The sequence below is a fragment of the Helicoverpa armigera genome, chromosome 31, assembly GCF_030705265.1.
Source record: "Helicoverpa armigera isolate CAAS_96S chromosome 31, ASM3070526v1, whole genome shotgun sequence".
Taxonomy (NCBI): domain Eukaryota; kingdom Metazoa; phylum Arthropoda; class Insecta; order Lepidoptera; family Noctuidae; genus Helicoverpa; species Helicoverpa armigera.
Window position 1 is genome coordinate 5278886 of NC_087150.1, and position 19384 is coordinate 5298269.

Below are 19384 nucleotides of genomic sequence, written 5' to 3' on the forward strand. Positions count from 1 at the left end.
ATAATAATAATGACGTTGTAGCTGATTATCGGTTACGGCGGCTGTTCTCATGTAAGGAGATCAGCCAGCGGCGCAGGACATATTATAGTGCAGGCACATTTGCGCAGACACAGGTGCACTCACTATTCCTTCACTCTCGGTAAGTTCAAACTAACGAGACGAGAGATGATAAGACCGGAGAGAGATCATAAGCAGGATGTACGAAAGAAAACTACCAAACTACTTATGTAAAAAGTTAATAATAGCGTATTTACTTTAACGCGCGAGAATCCTACACAAATATAAACAGAACTAATTTTTAAGTCGGTTCACACACACACAATGAAACTATTTCAAACTGCCCCAAATTCACTGCACTCAAGTGTAAACAAAAACAACTAAAAAAAAAATACACTTACATTTAACAAAAACAATCCAACCTCCTTTTTAAAAACCGGTTGCAAATTATAAAAAAAACACAATATTTGTTAACAACACAATAACAAAAATCACACTTAATCAATGTTAAAACCACAGCACAATTAATTTAATTTAATTAATTTATTTGCAAAGTTCACACGTCTGTTCCCGATAACATTTATCACACTACTGATAAAAGGGTGGGCTGCAACATTTACTATAACGAGAACCAAATCGGAACCAGCCGTATACTTGCCGCTCATTGGTCGAATCGGCGTTTGACAATTAATTATAATGATGATGATTATTTCACAGATAAATGCAGATGGCAGATCTGAAGTGGAGGAAAAGTGTTTTTTTTATCTGGTTTGGAAATACAGAATTATGTAAAAATATAATTAAAAGCAATATTGTCTGTGTGAAGTCTAACAAAGGGGTATCGGGTTCCCGCCGAGGCTGCGGGATTGTTCGAAAGAGTTACCGCGGCCCTGGTAGGTACATAAAAGGCCTACGAAGGTACACGACGAATTTTTAGTCAGTAAGAGTCTGGTGAAGGAGCTCACCACTGCAAACCCAGAGCGGGAGTCATTTGATGATTTTTGCCATCGATAAAAAAGGGGTATCGGGTTACCCGAGTAACTGGGTTGAGGAGAACAGACAGGCAGTCGCTCCTTGTGGCACACTGGTACTCAGCAGCATCCGTTTAGACAGGAAGCCGACCCCAACATAGTAGGGATAAGGGAAATGAGCTTTAGTCACATGAAATATATTTATTAAAATTATTATTTAGCAGACTAAAATATTATCAAAAAAAATAATAAAACTAGTGATAGTAAGCTTGCGTTTAGGGAAAACCCTTAGAGCCCCCGCAGACCACAGACTTTTTATCGGCCGATAGTTTGGTCGGGCTCTTAATCAGTACGCAGATGTAAGCAAGTGCGCACACTATGACGATTTGGTATCGGCCGATAAACAAGTTTGATGGGCTTCCCGATTCCATTCAAACTAAACTGTCGGCAAACTATCGGCCGACCGTATAATCAGTATTGGCTCCCTACCACACGCGCACACATGACGATTTTTTAGTCGGCCGACTAAGCTGAAAATTCAGTTCGCTCCGAGCTTTGACAGCGAATGGTCGGTCGGTGGATGCTCATTCGATAAAAGGCGAAAATATTTTTCAGATAATGGAGTAATTTGGAATGGCTTGTAAAATTTTCCTTTTAATAATCTATCACTAAAGATAGGATGCACCCAATACTCTCGGGCTCTCTTTTTAATTTTCCTTCTCTTGTATATGAGCACAATAATAACATTTCTATATAATGTTTTATTAATTTTCATTGTGCGGTGCGACCACTCTTTTCACCAGTTCGTTAGAAACTAGCAAATAGTCGGCAGACTGTTGTGATAGTTTGCGCGCTCATCACCGACTAAACTGTTTAATTGGCTCGGTGTGCGTACTAGCAGTCCAATCCGACTAAACTATCGGCCGATAAAAAGTCTGTGGTCTGCGGGGGCTCTTAGAGCGCGCGCACACTACAAAACTTTTAGTCGGCCGATAGTTGCTTTGGGCTCATAAATCAGTATGAAGATGAATGGAAGTACACACGTTACAACGATGAAGTATTTGTTCGGTATCAGATAGACTAAAAACTTTGGTTAAATTCACGATTACAAAAAAATGATATTTTTTCTGCCAATGGGCCGTCAATCGGTCAACTAAAAGTTTGTAGTTTGCGCGTGCTCTTATCGTATTTTTTATAATTCTCTAAAATAGGTTTGGTATGATTAGATAATATTACAATAACCTTAGGTCACGGGTTCGAAAACTTTTTGATGAATTTTATAGAAGCATTTATAATATTACTAGTTCACACAGTCGGATAAAAACGCCACGATAAATGGGCTTTCTAACACTGAAAAAAGTTTTCAAGTTGCAAAGTTGCGAGATAATCACGTTCAAACAAAATCTTCAGCTTTAAAGTATATCCCACCCAAAACAAAAATGTGAAAGACTGCCAAGTTCGATAATATGGGAATGCTTCGCCTATAAAAGAAGTGAGATCTGAATAAGTACCAAGTTCCATACACATACCTCAGTTAAAAATAGTTACTTTTTAATGATGTTACATGGCAAGTTTTCATACATCTTGTTATAAACCTACTAAACGCAATGAATCAAGTATTTAATTTTCTATTAAAACTTGCCAAGTAACATCATTAAAAAGTAACTATTTTTAACTGAGGTATGTGTATGGAACTTGGTACTTATTCAGATCTCACTTCTTTTATAGGCGAAGCATTCCCATATTATCGAACTTGGCAGTCTTTCACATTTTTGTTTTGGGTGGGATTTCATTTATTTTTGTAAGGTTGTTTATTTTTTTTTTCTTATGATGAAGTTAGTTAAAGAAATGTCTCATTTATACTATCTTTTAGATTTTTTAATATGCACTATGTTTCTTACAAAGAAATGAAGTAGATTAACTAAATGGCTAGTCCATTTACCAACTGACTGACATGACATGTTATCACATATTATGTTCGTGGATCAAAGTTACACATTCGTTATTTTCGAAAGAGATTCACACTTGGCCATTTTCAGATTTTTCCCTTTACCTTGACATAAAGACCTACCTCCATGCCAAATTTCAAGTCAATACGACCATTGGAAGTGGTCTAGGTTTTTGATGAGTGAGTCAGTCAGTCAGTCAATCAGTGAGTGTATAGTAAAATAGCGATTTTCTGACGTCAATATCTCAAGACCTACAATAGGTATATTAGTGAAATTTTGTATTTTAGATAAGTGAGGGGGTCTCAACAGATACTAGAAATTTGATATGCGTGAATAAAATAGATTTTGAGTTACAGGGGGGTCGAATTTGGCCCGAAATGGTTCGTGTAATATAACCCACGGCCGGTGTGTCGCTTTTTTTGCTCGAACTTGGCGGACACACTGCCGTGTGTCTAGATTTGTTTTGTAGCTTTATAATGAATGGTTAACTGAATTTTATTTCGGATTAGCTTTTTCACCCGCGTCCCGGGGAACTTCTTCCCTTACCCGGACAAAATATAGCCTATGTAACTCGGAGACAGTCAAGCTTCACAACAGTAAACGAATTTTTCAAATCGGTTCTATAGTTTCTGAGCCTTCAGGGTACAAAAAACAGACAAAAAATATTTTTTATTTTTATACTAAGTACCTATATTGGTATAAATTGCTTGAGCTAAAGGTACCTGCAAATATTTCTAAATATAATATTAGTATAGATTTAGATTGTTTAAGCCAAATCTACAGATTTCCATTGCATAAGATGCTGTGGTAACTAACTGTAAGATCCGCAATTACGCAATTGGTTAACTCTTGGATAAACCCTCTAGTTAAGTTGTCAAAGTTATTATGTACAAGTATTGGCAAGTTTATTGCTGTTTATTGGAAAATGAGGCCTATGTTCAGCAGTCGACGTCCTATGCCTGAGATGATGATGATGATGATGATGATTTACTGACTAAACCCCACCATGTTCCTTCTCAAGCCCGCCATGTACCAGCGTCGCGGTAATGAGCGCGAACAATCTCGCCCAGTTGGGAGAACCTCTTACATCCGGATATAAACTATGACGTCACAAAAAAAAACTAAATTAAGGGGTTTAAGAAACATGACTAAATTAAATTTTATGTCATTGACATTATCACGTTCATAACACGCTATAATCGTTAAAGCAATCAATTATAATTACCGACTATACGTATTATAAACTTGCTCTGACGTGTAGTATGAAGTTAGCATTGTCTGCGCAGTAGACTGTTTTGTTCTTAAAATATGTTACTGCGCAGTGTGACACATCTTCCGAGCCTGCACCCAACTATGTTGGGGTCGGCTTCCAGTCTAATGATGCAGCTGAGTACCAGTGTGCCACAAGGAGCGACTGCGTATTGTACCTCCTCAACCCAGTTACCCGGGCAATTCGATACCCCTTGGTAAGACTGGTTGTCAGATTTACTGGCTTCTGACTACCCGTAACGACTGCCAAAGTTGTTCAAATGACAGCCGGGACCAATTTAACGTGCCATCCGAAATACGGAAGAACTCGTCATGAAAGATGGCTGTCACTTAATTCATCATCATCATCATCTCAGGCGGCGGACGTCCACTGCTGAACACAGGCCTCCCCCTTAGATCTCCACAGATACCTGTTGGAAGCGACCTGCATCCAGCGTCACTTAATTAATCTATACTAATATATAAAGAAGTTTTTTTTTGTCTGTGTCCACTGGTCCCTAAAGTACAGAACCGATTTCAAAAATTCTCTTACTGTTGTGAAGTTACACTATCTCCGAGTAACATAGGCTATATTATATCCCGGTACAGGGAAGTATTTCCCCCAGACCGCGATTAAAACAGCGAGTTATATTAAAAATCTTTTTACGCTTAATCCGTCAATTCACTTGACGAGATACCGAGGTCAGGTTTGGTAAACAAAAACCCATGTTTCGGTCATTATGACGTAACAATACTTACGTCATTATTGAACTATAAAGTAAGTAGTAAATTGGCTGGGAAAATCACTGTTACAGTGGGAAAATCGATAAATCCGGTTATGTTAATACATATAAGTATAAGCTTTTGGTTTATATACTTTCTAGTTATTAATTGGGTCACGGAAATCCTTAGTTAGTGGTAGACACTTTCGCATGCGGTTTTTAAGTTTTAAAACTAAGTATATTATTCTGAAAAAAAAAACAGGCTGAGTGCGAAAGGGACTTGTGCACGAAGGATTCCGTACTATTAAAGAACACATTATTTGTATGGGAGACCGTAAAATATTTATCTTATGATAGTTTTCAGTATTGTTATAGCGGTAACAGAAATACATCATCTGTTAAAATGTCAACTGTGTAACTATCACGGTGTATGAGATACAGCCTGCTGACAGACGGACAGCCAAGTCTTAGTAATAGAGCCCCGTTTTAACGCTCGGGGACAGAACCCTAAAAACTACTGTTTTAACTGCCTCTTTTGGTATGAAAACCCATTCGTATAAAGCTCATAATATTTAATGGATATTTCAAATAAGACACCTAGTTTATTTGAAGTATTAATTAACTATGAGATTTGCGGTTTTACGACCTTAACAGTTACCGTGCTAACCGCAGTGGCTTTTACTATATCGCAACGAAATCGGTAAAACCGAATAAAAATTAAAATTTACCGAAAAAAAGAGTTAAAAGTTCAAGAACTTATTTGTGGGTTGTGGGATTTTTTGTTAAATAATTAATTTATTTATTATTTTTATTAAACACCTGATACCTATATATTTTGATCTTTGATCATAAATCTATACTAATGTTATAAAGAACCTTACCTAGGGAACCTTTTTTTGTTTGTATATTTGTACTCTAAACCCACTGCTGTCATTGAACATCCTTGGCAGTCGTTACGGGTAGTCAGAAGCCAGTAAGTCTGACACCAGTCTAACCAAGGGGTATCAGGTTGCCCGGGTAACTGGGTTGAGGGGGTCAGATAGGGCAGTCGCTCCTTATGGCACACTTCGACTCAGCTGCATCCGGTTAGACTGGAAGCCGACCCCAACATAGTTGGGAAAGCTCCGAAAATACTGAACCGATGTGATAAATTCTTTCACTGTTGGGGCGCTACACTATCCCCGAGTAACATAGGCTATATTTTATCCCGGTACGGGAAGTACCACGATACCTGGATAAAAACACAAAACAGCAAGTCACGTATTATTGTTTATAATAATAAAAACAAATAAAAACCTTCGCTAAGCAGTTTTACACTTGGTTTTCCTTAGAAACCTGTCTTCGCGTAACCGGTTTAAGCGAGAAGATAAAAATATATCTCGATGTGAACTCGGCTACAACGAATGTAAATAAATGATAACGTTTAAATAATACTTATTGGTATACACGCCAGTACATCAACCTACCCCAATCTATCAGACGATTTTCAACCTTATCACAATATAATCATCTCCCGAGCCATTTCCCAACTATGTTGGGGTCGGCTTCCAGCCTAACCGCATGCAGCTGAGTACCAGTGTGTCACAAGGAGCGACTGCCTATCTCCTCAACCCAATACTCCTAGGTAAAACTGCTTGTCCTAGGTAAGACTTCTGACAACCCGTGACGACTGACAATGATGTTCAATGACAGCCGGGACCTACAGTTTAACGTGTCATCCGAAACACAGTCATTGGCGTCCAAGATATACATACGAAGTAAGAAAAAGTTACATTGGTACTTGCCTGACCTGGAATCGAACACACACTCATACTTGAGAGGTTGGTTCTTTACCCTCTAGGCCACCACGAATGACGATCTTAAATAATATACTTTGGGACCACCTGATCGGAAAGGAAACCCGTTAACAATAGTAGCTAGACTAGTCTATCAAATAACAATAATTCTTATATCGAAGACAATTTAAATAAGTTATGGATGTTAAAACACCTGCATTGTGCTCACATCTTGTTGGCCTTGTATGTATAATAGTAACTTTCTTGTTCGTCGAGTGAGCTGCAAGTTTAATCAGCTAACAAGCCCTAGTGTCAGAGTGTAGTCAACTCCGCCTGACGGCCTCTGACGTGGCATTGTAACAACGACTGCTACTGAGTAGCATTTCGTCGGCGTCCCAGGCACGGGGGTGTAACACTGACAACTTCCAGACTCCGGGATGCTTTGTGAAAGTTTCTAAAACCTACAAAGCGATATCGCCCCGACCCAGGTTTCAAACCCGATGGTAAGACTGGTTGTTGGACTTAGGCCCGGTTGTTAAAGTTAAAAGTTAAAAAAGTTAAAGTTAAAGTTAAAATTTGACCGATGTCAGTTTTGACCACGGTTAATTTGACGTTTGTATTATGAAATTTTAACGTTCGTAAAACTAACTGGTACTTCAACAACGCTTTTTGAATTTAAACCCTGAAAATTTTACTGTAACTAGAATTTAACCCTAACCTTGACGTAACCGAGCTTCGAACAACCGGGTCTTACTGGCTTCTGACTACCCGTAACGACTGCCAAATATGTTCAAATGACAGCCGGGACCAATTCACCGAGCCTTCCGATAGACGGAGGAACTCTTTATATATATCATAGAATGGTCACCAATCCACGGACAAACACGCGAAGTTTAACTACGATCATTCCCAATTTCCATCTTTCGTCTGTCTTGCTTGTCGGTCCTGCTTGTGATCTCTCTCCGGTGGTGTCGGATTGCCGTCCCATCGCGCGCAGAGAGAGAAGGAATAGTGAGTGCACCTGTGTCCAAGCAAATGTGCGTGCACTATAATATGTCGTGCACAGTTGGCTGATCTCCTTACATGAGAGAGAACAGCCGCCGTAGCCGATAATCGGCTAGGAGGACATCATCATATGCACTTGGCTCAAAATTCTATCCCTAGTTAGCGATTCAACAAATAGATAAAATATTGGGATTGCTAGTTAGCGTGTTTTCCGAAATCGTATTCTATGATTTTTGACTACATTATTAATGATAGAATGTATTGTATATATTCTAACAAAGTTCAGATATTGTCATTGGGGTTTTTCGTCAATGTATTTTATCTGCAACTTTGTTTTGTTGGTTTTAGCTTATTTTTTGAACTTTGGTCGTATGTTGCAACTTTACACCCATAAGAGATAATATGTGCACGTGTTAATAAGTATGTATTTTCATTAGGTTATTAACATGCTTATATTAGCTTCACTTGTAACTAAGTATGTAAGAAAATCTTGCAATCTTAATTTGACCCAAGGTCTCCGATTAGGGTGAAATTTTGCACACGATGTCAGTTCCGATGACAATACATGACTAGCTAGAAACGTCATAACAAATCCAATATGGCGGCCTCTCCAATATGGCGGACTGGCTATTTGAAATCCACCCCCATGATATGGGTGTCAAATCAAAGGGTTTGCTGTCAGGAATACAAAAAAGAGTAAAGATTACATAAGCGCTCCACGCTTTCTTTCATCAAACTAAATGTCCTAATTATTTTGTAATTTTTTAAAAGCGTGTTTTTTAGTTTTTTAAACTATTACTTTTATTTGTAGTGTATTTTATCTGAAACTTCGTTTTGTTGGTTTTAAATTATTTATTGAACTTTGGTCGTATGCCCTCTACTAAAGGAAAATAATCTTAATAGGACTTTAGCCGCATTTTTTAATTTTTTTACTGTTTTTTTTTTTTTTTTTAATAAGTCAAATAATTTTCTGATTCAGACATCTTAGCCAAGGTTTCCTCGAGATGTTTTTCTTCACCTTTAATCGGTCATTGGTCAAAGTCAAATGTTTTTATTTCAAACCTACGCTCCTAAGGTGTCCAAGATATAATTAGCAATGTATTTTGGATTACATTTGAACTGTAAGCCAGTAAGTCTGACACCAGTCTAACCAAGGGGTATTGGGTTGCCTGGGTAACTGGGTTGAGGAGGTCAGATAGGCAGTCGCTCCTTGTAGACTGGAAGCCGACACCAACATAGTTGGGAAAAAAGGCTCGGAGGATGGGTTTGAACTGTAAGAATTTTCGGAGTTACAACAACATTAGTTTATTAACAGTTACTGTAAAGATATCTACAATCTTAATAAAAAAAAAACACAGTGATACATTTCTGAGAATCGAACGCGCGCCTCCAAGGTTACGAACCTGAACTCTCATCCACGCGGTGTAAGAGGAAATATTTATACCTACAAAGTCACTTTTATAATTTTATACTGGTGATTCTGAAGACATTCATCATCATCATCATCAGCCTATCGCAGTCCACTGCTGGACATAGGCCTCTCCAAGTGCACGCCACTGAGATCGATTTTCGGCTTCTCGCATCCAGCTGAAGACATTGACTACTTTTTATCCGGGTATGAAAAGATGAGATACGGGTGAAACCGCGTGGCGCAGTTAGACATACTGTTTTGGACTTTTCTGTGTTTTTAGGGTTCCGTATTCGAAGGGTAAAACGGCATTCTTTTACTAAGACTTCGCTGTCCGTCTGTCTCTAGGCTGTATGGACCGTGATAGTTAGACAATTCATCATCCTCCGAGCCTTTTTCCTAACTATGTTGGGGTCGGCTTCCAGTCTAACCCGATGTAGCTGAGTAAAAGTGCTTTACAAGGAGCGACTGCCTATCTGACCCCCTCAACCCAGGCAACCCAATACCATTTGGTTAGACTAGTAGTTAGACAATTGATAACAACAAAGACTGAAAACTAGAATAAAATAAGTATTTTAAGGGGCATAATGGTACAAAAATTTTCTTAGCATAATAAATACATTTAATATTGGTTATATCCCAACAAGATAGTAATAAATACTTTTTAATCTTTGAAGAAAATATAAAAGAACGCTAAAAATTGCTAATCTTTCATAAATAAACAAAACAATACACAATCACTCATGCATACATAATGCTAATTATTATACACGAGTACATTGATTTTACACCTGATGTTGAATAGTAATTACATTAATGGGTACTTTCCTAGTCATTAGCTTACATGATTAATATTTAATACTACGAGAAATCATTTGCCGTTCGAAGTGACTTGTATGATAGTCAAAATGTACTTAAACATAATTGCACATGCGAATATGGATGACTTTTATTATTGATGGGAAATCATCAAATGACGACTCCCGCTGTGTGCAGCGCTCGGGAGTATCAGACTCTTACTGACTAAACCCCGCCATGTTCCTTCTTAAGCCCTTTATGTACCAGCGCCGCAGTAATGAGCAAGAACAATCCTGGCAGGAAATCGCTGATTTTACAGGGGCAAAGTTATTTGACAATTGTTGCACTTAAATTTGACGTTATTCTTTTCCAAAAGTGGTTGATTTAATAAGCGAGGCCTCTTGGGGACTACCGGAGCTGCAGAATTGTTCGCGCTCATTACCGCGGCGCTGGCACATAAAGGGCTTAAGAAGGAACATGGCGGGGTTTAGTCAGTAAGAGTCTAACACTCCCGAGCGCTGCACACACAGCGGGAGCCGTCATTTGAAGTTCTCAAATGACGTCCCACCTAAAAAAACAGTGGTTATTATGGCGATATTTCCCTAAAGTAGTTCCTGCACATTTTAGTAATTTTCACACGTATTACTCAGGTCAGGAATTGCAAGCAATGTCAATTTGTGTCAGATATTTTTAGCAATGCAGATTGTATGTGTATGTTATGGACCATGTGATTAATTCGGGCATTATTTATAATGCCCGAGCATTATGAATAATGTCTAGCTTTATCGGGCCAAGTGATTAATAACTATCTTAACTTTATTATTTATCACATTGCACAGGCATTATTATATTGCTACATGATAGTTGGGCAATTTGATAATAAAGCTATATTTTATGCGGTGCGAGGGTGGCAGTTGTTCTAATAAATTATTTGTTGTCATCAAATTACTAACTGTCAATACTCAATTGTTATCTAATTTACTAACTCGGCCTCGTTTTTCTTGATCTCATTTTTTTTGGCTCGTTTTTTTTATGGTAGAATTTAAATTTGGATTCAAAACTGAACTTAGTGACGAAAACGAATCGCTGCAAAATCGACTCCACGTAGTCTTGTCTGCCCTACCCCTAGAGTGCAATTCAAAACCGCGTAGGCGCGGAGGGTCAAGGCGGCCTGAGAGCTGAGGCGCAGGTAGTTTTAACGCTCGCCTCCGCGGCTGAGGCTGGCAGGCGGTGCCGGCCAGCAAGCCGAAGCTGCGGTGGTGAGCGTGAAAACCATCTGCGACGATAAGCTCGCATGGGACCGCCGGAGCCCCGCAGCGCCGGAGCCGTGACAGAAGCCATGCTTGCTGCATGTTGCATGCTTAATTACATGCAGGCTGATTATTTAAGTGGTTTAATACATATTTAGTTTAAGTTAAATGTCAATAACAATAAAAAGATGAAATTAAATATGTTTATATTACTTTGCCCAAAAGGTCATGGGCAATATGTATAGTGCCCGGTCAATTTGATTATTTGAATAATTATTATCAAATTGCACTCTCATATTGGGCATTATTCATAATGACCGGGCATTATGTATACTGCCCAATTTATCACTTGGTCCATAACATATGTACTAAAACAAAATTTCGCACGTGCGAAAATAGATGACTTTTATTATTGACGGGAAATCATCAAATGCCGGCTCCCGCTGTGTGTGCAGAGCTCGGGAGTTTCAGACTCTTACTGACTAAACCCCGCCATGTTCCTTCTGAAGCCCGCCATGTACCAGCGCCGCGACTATGAGCGCGAACAATCCTGGCAGGACATCGTTAAATTTAGAGGGGCAAAGTTAATTGACAAGAGTTGTACCTACATTAAACTATTCTATGCTAACAGTGGTTGATTTACTAAGCGTGGCCTTTCAGGGCCTGCCGGGGCTGCGGGATTGTTCGCGCTCATTACCACGGCGCTGGTACATAAAGGGCTTAAGAAGGAACATGGTGGGGTTTAGTCAGTAAAAGTCTGACACTCCCGAGCGCTGCAAACACAGCGGGAGGGGTCTTTTGATGATTTCCCACCAAAAAAGCAGTGGTATTTTTTTCATACGTTAGTCAGGTCAGGAATTGCAAGCAATGTCAATTTGTGTTGTGTCTGATATTTTTAGCAATGCAGATTGTATGAGTACATAAGTCTATATAATACGTATTGTACGCGAATGGACGGATGAGAGCAATTTAAATGATAACATAATACTACATAACTATACATACATACGTAAAGATATGATATGACGCTGTAATGCCAATTATAAGAGCAAACTGCAGACTTGCAGCAAAATAAAATCACCTTTTGAACGTCAAAAAATTACAGAAGACAGCCCCCAAAACGCCCACCCTTCACTACTTCCTATGTGCTATTGCTGGGAAGAAGAAGTGGCGCAACAAACTCCCCAGCAACACATGTCTGTCTGTAGGTTAGAAGAACCTTTCAAGCAGTTCCCAATATCCTGTCTATCTATTGTTTAACTTACTGGAGATAGGAATTTGATAGTACTTGCATGAGGCTCAAGTCAATCTATCGCTAATCAGCAAATCAGGAGATATTAATATTGAAACTATCGGCCGACTACACGTAAGTTTGCGGTTGCTAATTATTGAAACTAGGCACGCATATGACAGTACTAATAATTTTAATAGGATGTCACGTACAGTTCTATAATTAATCAGTTCTTTTAATAGCTAGTTCGAAGGCTCAGATCATCGGCCTAGCCTTTTCCCTGCCTGTTTTAGGTTTGGAGGAGCTCATAGCTAACTTAGTACTTTTTGATGTGAAATCATTAAATAGCGCTGCACACACATTACAATGACAAAAAAAGCAGTGCATTTTAGCTATTTCCCGTCTACTATAATACCTATCGATTATTTACGAATTTTATGTCCTCCTGAAATATAGCACAAATGCAAATCAACACCTTGTATATTTTTTAAACAAGAGCTAGCATGTGTTCGCGCGGCGGTTGCAGTGTCGCCGACATGTTAGTAATGTTCGCGCGCAATGTGTTACTGTTTGCTACAGCGAGTACACCACGAGATACATGCGGTGTGTGTGACAAACAGTGCCGCACCAAGTGGGAATATTTTTTTAAAATAAAATATCTGGATTCCAATCAGTCTTCAGTTGGTCTATTACCGTCTATCACCTGAACTTTGTAATGTGCGTACTACCATTCATCTTCACACTGATTTATGAACCCAAACAAACTATGGGCCGACTAAAAGTTTGCAGTGTGTAAGGGTACTTAATAAAATACCATTTTACAAAGGAACACTTCTATTCAACGAATAAGCTGTAACATTAACTGCTTGAACACTCATATTAACCACTCTCCACATACCATTAGGATAAACTCTTGATGTGAATGTCATTTCTCCTTCACCACAGAAAACTTCAATAGAACTGGCATCTAAAAAAACTCTCCAGGATGTTGACAACATAGGTTTCCATTCCCCTTGTCTTATATCACCATTTCTATCTAATACAACCTTCTTCGTAGCCATATCCCATTTAAGAATAATTAGAGAAATATCATTCTCACCTCTGATGTTCAAAATTAGGTCTTCTGTCATGTTGACAGTTATAATAAGCTCTCCTGTTTGATTCAATGATATTATATTGTCAGGTTCCAGATATCCGTCAAAGATCGGTGGTCCTCTTAGGTTTTCTATAGCTTGAACTGGTTTCATTAGGATTCTGTCTCCGTTTAACGTCAATTGTCTGGTTATGGTCATAGCTCCGGCCCATCCGTCTTCTCGTTCAGGGAAAATAGCATACCATGTTCCCATCCATCCTATAAGGTGTCTTATACCTTCATGTTCTAAAGTTTGGGTAGTATAAAAGTCATGACCGTAATCAAGCTCTTGAAATGCTACCTCTTCCTTAAAATCACCAGTTGCATAATCAAAAGTACCAATAATATATCCAACTTGGAATTGATTCTGATACCTATCTGTAGTCTTATTAGTAAGACCTTGAGGAGATATGAGGAGCACAAAACGACCATTCAACTCAAAGAAATCGGGACACTCCCACATGTAGCCCAAATCGTAATTATTTTTGGCAATTTCACTGACGTATTCCCAATATTCCATGTCCTTGGATTTGTAGAGAAGGACCCTGCCTTTGTCATCAGAACTTTTACTGCCAATCACAACGTAGTACCAATTACCATGCCTCCAAACTTTAGGATCACGAAAATCCAAAGAGTTGTTATTAGCAAACGAAATAACAGGATTTTTGACATACTTTTTGAAGACCACTCCATCATTACTGAATGCTAGATACTGAGTTTCATTGAAACTAGATTCATTTTTCTTGTGTGCAGTATACATAAGAACTAGCGTACCTTCTACTTCAATCGCACTGCCAGAGAAACACAATTCTTCTTCAGGTATCAAAGCTATTGGTAGTTGTGTCCATGTCACTAGATCTTTGCTGATCACATGGCCCCAATGTGTCTTACCATAAGAAGTATTAAAAGGGTTGTATTCGTAGAAAACATGGTAGTTTTCTTTGTAGTAGGCAAACCCAGCAGGGTCATTCACCCAGCCCACTGGCGGTGCGATATGATAATGCAGTCTATACCTTGGGTTATCAAGTACAACTGGTCTGGTCTTATTAATGTATTCTTCGACTTGTCTTTTGTTCTGTATTTCTTCATTTGTTTCTCTTAATTCACAGGCTAAAGCTGTCACTATTACACTGAATATCACTGAGTATACTTGAAGAGTCTTCATAATGGACTGTGATACATATTCAAGGTAGGTACGAGGTTTATATATAGTAGTTTTATCTTACGAAAGTATGGCATGTAAGGGTGAGTATAGACTGCAACATTTACTTGTAACAGAACAACGAGCCGCTCTATGAGATGTTCTAGTGTATCATCCTTTTACGAACAAAACATCGAGCACGTTCGCCTGTTTGTTACAAACCAACGAGCATATGTATTGGTGTAACATTTCGTCGAGCCAAGTGCGGGCGATGCGCGGTTGCGGGGTGACGCGGAATGAAAGGGACGAAAGACTCGCTCGCTGTGAGCATTTACCCGTAACATAACGCCGAGCATTAGCACGAACGTTACATTACATGGAAATGCTTTGGAGACTGAGCTTTTGCCTGTATTGTACCATTCGCTAGAATGTTACATTACACAGAAATGCTCGAGAAACTGTTGTAGTCTATACTCACCCTATGGCTCTCCGCTTTCGTAGATAATACTTCTATAAGTAATTATTATAAGTACTGATTGCATATTGAGTGTTTTATTTTGAGTGACATAGACACAAGTCTAGCGGGTTAAGAACCAACCTCTCAAGTATGAGTGTATGTTCGATTCCAGGTAAAGCAAGCACCAATTCTTCTTTCCTAAGTTTGTATGTACTTCCTAAGTATATCTTGCGCTCGGGAGTGTCAGACTCTTACTGACTAAACCCCACCATGTTCCTTCTTAAGCCCTTTATGTGCCAGCGCCGCGGTAATGAGCGCGAACATACCGCAGCCCTGGCAGGGCTGCAGCCTCGGTAGGAGTAAGTTGGTAGTTAGTTATGTCTCACGAAAGCTTGTGTGTAAATATGTAACATGCACATAGTGTGTGTATGAGTGCGGGACTCGGCCACGAAAGTTATCGGCACGGATATTGAGCTCTCGGCGGAAGAGTGGGGATCGCTTTGCGCACTGTACACATAAGGCAATAAACCAATAAATCGCTTCAGCGCTGGTGAAGGTCAGGGCTCAATATCCTTGCCGATGATTATACCTACTAGCGCTCGCATACAAACATTATGTGCATGTACTATGTACATATACCCACACAAGCATGGCTCACCTGCTATCGTGAGACAAAACGTCTGCCAGTCTTATTTTACAGCTGGTCAAAGGTTAAAGCTGTAATTACTGCGGTCACTCCATGGATGGGTATGGTTATGGTATGCATTAAAGTATTGAGTATTGAGTGAGTATGGGTGCATTCCGAAGCATGGAGGAACATTGATGGATACCCATCCAAATATTGACAGCGGTAAGGACTGGTTAACCGGTTTAAATTGTTAGAAGGCTTATGGTTAAATATTTAATAGTCTGATCACTGCTATTTTGACCTCCACAACACAATGAGTGTTGCGTGTAGGCCTTGGTTCGACGTTTATCAGGCCTAAGGTTCTTACTGCGGAATTGTTCGCGCGAGTTACCGCGGCCCTGGTACCTACCTACATAAGTAAAGGGCATAAGAAGGACCATGGTAGAGTAAAAAATATGTATTTTTTTTATCGCCATAACAACAAATACCTACCTATGTACTAAAGACTATGTAGGATAAAATAACATGTTTTATGCGACCCCCTTATCACAAACGTGATTTTTGGGCCGTTTTTCAGATAATGGTAGGTACGGAACCTTTCGTGTGCGACTTTAACTCGTAATTGTCCTGTAAGATGACCCATTGACCTTATATTTTGTAGGTACTTAATACATATACCTAGTTTATACGGAATATTTTCAGAATTGTTATCATACCTCTAGCATCCCGAATTCCTGACTCACACTTCTGCACTTCTAATTTTAGAATTCATTGAACCGCCATTTTTTTCCAGGCGGATGTTTACGAAATGCAAAAAAAACTTTATTTATGTTTTTAACAATTTCATTTTTACATGAAATATGCGGATTAAAATTAATAAAAAAGGTTTTTTCTTTATATAAATAAGCGGAATGTTAAAGCATGAATTGATTCAAGTAAAATAGTCTTTCTAATCATTGTTTTCGTGAATAGCATAGCAGAATTAAAAGTAGTTGTAATGACTTTCTTTAAAATTATAATTCCTAATTTCATGCAACAAGAAAAATTTTGGGTACTTAAAATTTTAATCATTTTGAAACTCAAACTTGGCTAATCCACTAATTAAGAAGTGCGCATGAAAAAAACAGTTTTAATAACGAAACTGAGCGAAAAAAACGTCCAAATAGTTTGTTAGAAACCTAGAAAACAACAGAGCTACAAGTTGTTTCAAACTTTAATCCCCTTGACGGAACGTAGATATTTCAATGAAAACGTAGCTTAAAAGACATATAAAAGACACTAACCTTATATTTAGCACTGTAACACTCCTTAAAAACACTGTTTACACCACTCTGTTACACTACACATAATTTTTAACGTAAATATACGTATAAAAGTTTGTTTTATTTGTAAAATACAGATTCACGGAGCGTGTTGTTACGACGACGAAATACGTCATTTACTAACTTCACTTCGCGTAATGTCTGGAGTTGCCAAGCTTTAAATTTGAAATTCCCATTGTGCACAGATTAAAAATAAGAGTAAATTAAAAGTTTCTGACATTGTTTTCTGTTTGTTTATTTCTTATTTAATGTTTACTGTTGCAGATTATTGAAAATATAGTAAATAAGTTTAAATTGATAACTTGAAATAAAGAAAAAAACTACTCCTTCACTTATTTTCGATGTCCCGTGTTTCGTATATGAAGTAGCATGTTGTATTTTTATTCAAATAAAAATTAAAGGATCTAGCTGATGCTGTAACTTTAATATGATTCCTAACTATCTAGATTTAATGATCATTGAATTGCTAGACAAGTTCATCTAATTTACAGAAAGATTTGAGATCTGATCAATACTGATGACTTTAAAAACTTTTTGAATAAAGTGTTCATTAAAGTTGAAACGCAAAATTGGATAAAGTCAAAGTCAAAGTCAAATCATTTATTTCACTTAGGCTTTCACAAGCACTTATGAACGTCAAAAAATATAAATAAAGTTGATTCTAGTTGCCCATTCCAAAAGTAGCTTCCTATGGAGAAGAACGTGCAAGAAACTCCATATAAAGAAAGATAAAGATGTTTTATTTGGGTTATGGATGAATTTAAAAAAATGTGATTATAGATTGCTTTCAAACGAGCTGTTGGATCTATACGTGATGTAAACACCCAGACAGCTTTGTTAGAAGAGTCATCCTATCATTGCCACCCTAATTTTTAAGGAATTTAAAATTAAATTAAGGGTATTTAAAAATCATAACAAAAACAGATAAGCTCCGTAACGCTGAAATTAGTTATTCAATAATGTTTATTTTTTTCGTGAGCGAGATATATTCTTCTGAATACATTATTTTTTGTCAAGACATTTCTTTTAAATTGTTAGATTTTTTCATATGAAATTATAACATTGTAAATAAATTAACATACAAACACTATGGCTCTATATCGCAATTGCTTTCCCACAAATCAAGAAAAAACTTTACAAATCTGGCAACATTAACCACTGGTTTTGTTCACACAAATTGATACGGATGTAGCTCGACCAAATTACATCTTCATTCCCATCACCTCTATTGCACAGATATAAAGACTATTTTCATTTGCTTTTTGACATTTAATAATTTTGTCCGAATGATTTTACCACAACCGTTTTCAGTTGTTATGATCTTTATACTGTTGAATTAAAGGTGATATTTGTTTATTTAGTAACTATTTAAGTTTGTAAATCAAGCTATAGAAGACAAGTTTCTTGGTATAGTATTGAGGTCTCTTACTACGTCCTTGTACGAGCATTGGTTTGCAAAATACTAAAATAAGAACCATATCGGTCGGCCATCTTGCGTATTTTTACTAGCGTAAAAACCATACATAGTTTATGTTTACCAATTACTAGGAATTTTGAACCTTTTTCTTTGATAGTTTAATTGCTACTAATTTCTTTATTAGTTTTCTTAGTAATTATCAATTAATAGTTGAGTTAAATTAAGTTATAAATGGAAATACCCATTTTATTGATACTGTTTTTCGGAAAGCACGTTAAACTGTAGGTCCCGGCTGTAATTTGAACATCTTTGACAGTCGTTCGGGTAGTCAGAAGTCAGTCTGACAACCAGTCTTACCAAGGGGTATCGGGTTGCCCGGGTAACTGGGTTGAGGAGGTCAAATAGGCATTCGCTAGATGTGGCAAGCTCGTACTCAGCTGCATCCTGTTAGACTGGAAGCCGACCCCAACATAGTTGGGTAAACGCTAGGCATATAATCTTGTCAGTTAGGTTTTTCTTTGACCCCGGAGGAAATCTTAAGACTTTACTATTTTTGAATAGCGTAAGTTCCTAGTTTTTGCGAATTATCAGTCAATTCGTTTCTTGGAAATTTGATCAAGCGTGGTGATTAATATTCCTCGTACCTACCTAGCAAAGAGGCGTTTGTCCCAGGTATGAAACTGTTATAAAACCGGTACACATATATTTTATTTGAGTGTTAACAATGGCACGTGGGTGTTAAAGCCAGAAAAATGTTCGGCAGAACGGCTATTGTTTTTTTTTGGGGCTTTTGGTACCTAGGTAAGTAGGTAGGTAGGTTAGCTACCTAGAAAGAGGTTGCATAGGTACCTACCTCTATGTGTCATAGATTTTTGAAACACATCTTGAGTTGCCTGGTTGATATATATAGGTATTTTAAGTATTTTCTTTACA

At 38.0% G+C, this 19384-nt stretch overlaps 2 protein-coding genes across 3 annotated transcripts in view; both read right to left on the reverse strand.

Moving 5' to 3' along the window:
• Positions 1 to 17150, reverse strand: part of LOC110381334 (protein toll) — a 36385-nt gene extending 19235 nt beyond the window's left edge. Inside the window, exon 1 of one of the 2 annotated variants that reach the window (XM_064043247.1) lies at positions 399 to 419. The gene's annotated coding sequence lies outside the window, so the exon portion shown is untranslated. Of the gene's footprint in view, positions 1 to 398; positions 420 to 16995 lie in introns of those variants that run through there. The other variant, XM_064043246.1, reaches the window with a different exon arrangement.
• On the reverse strand, positions 12610 to 14651 carry LOC135119196 (sucrose-6-phosphate hydrolase-like). Its single transcript, XM_064043189.1, has 2 exons — positions 13253 to 14651; positions 12610 to 12704 (listed from the first exon to the last, which is right to left on the reverse strand). The coding sequence occupies exons 1-2, from the start codon at positions 14649 to 14651 to the stop codon at positions 12610 to 12612; spliced, it is 1494 nt and encodes a 497-aa protein (XP_063899259.1).
• Positions 17151 to 19384: the final 2234 nt, after the last annotated feature.

What these genes read in the sequence shown, in the direction of transcription:
- LOC135119196 (XM_064043189.1), bottom strand. Translation starts at nt 14,651, where the DNA reads ATGAAGACTCTTCAAGTATACTCAGTGATATTCAGTGTAATAGTGACA. An exon ending in ATCAAGAGTTTATCCTAATG is followed by an intron (nt 12,705 to 13,252) that starts GTATGTGGAGAG and finishes ATGTGTGTGCAG; the next exon opens with CGCTATTTAATGATTTCACA.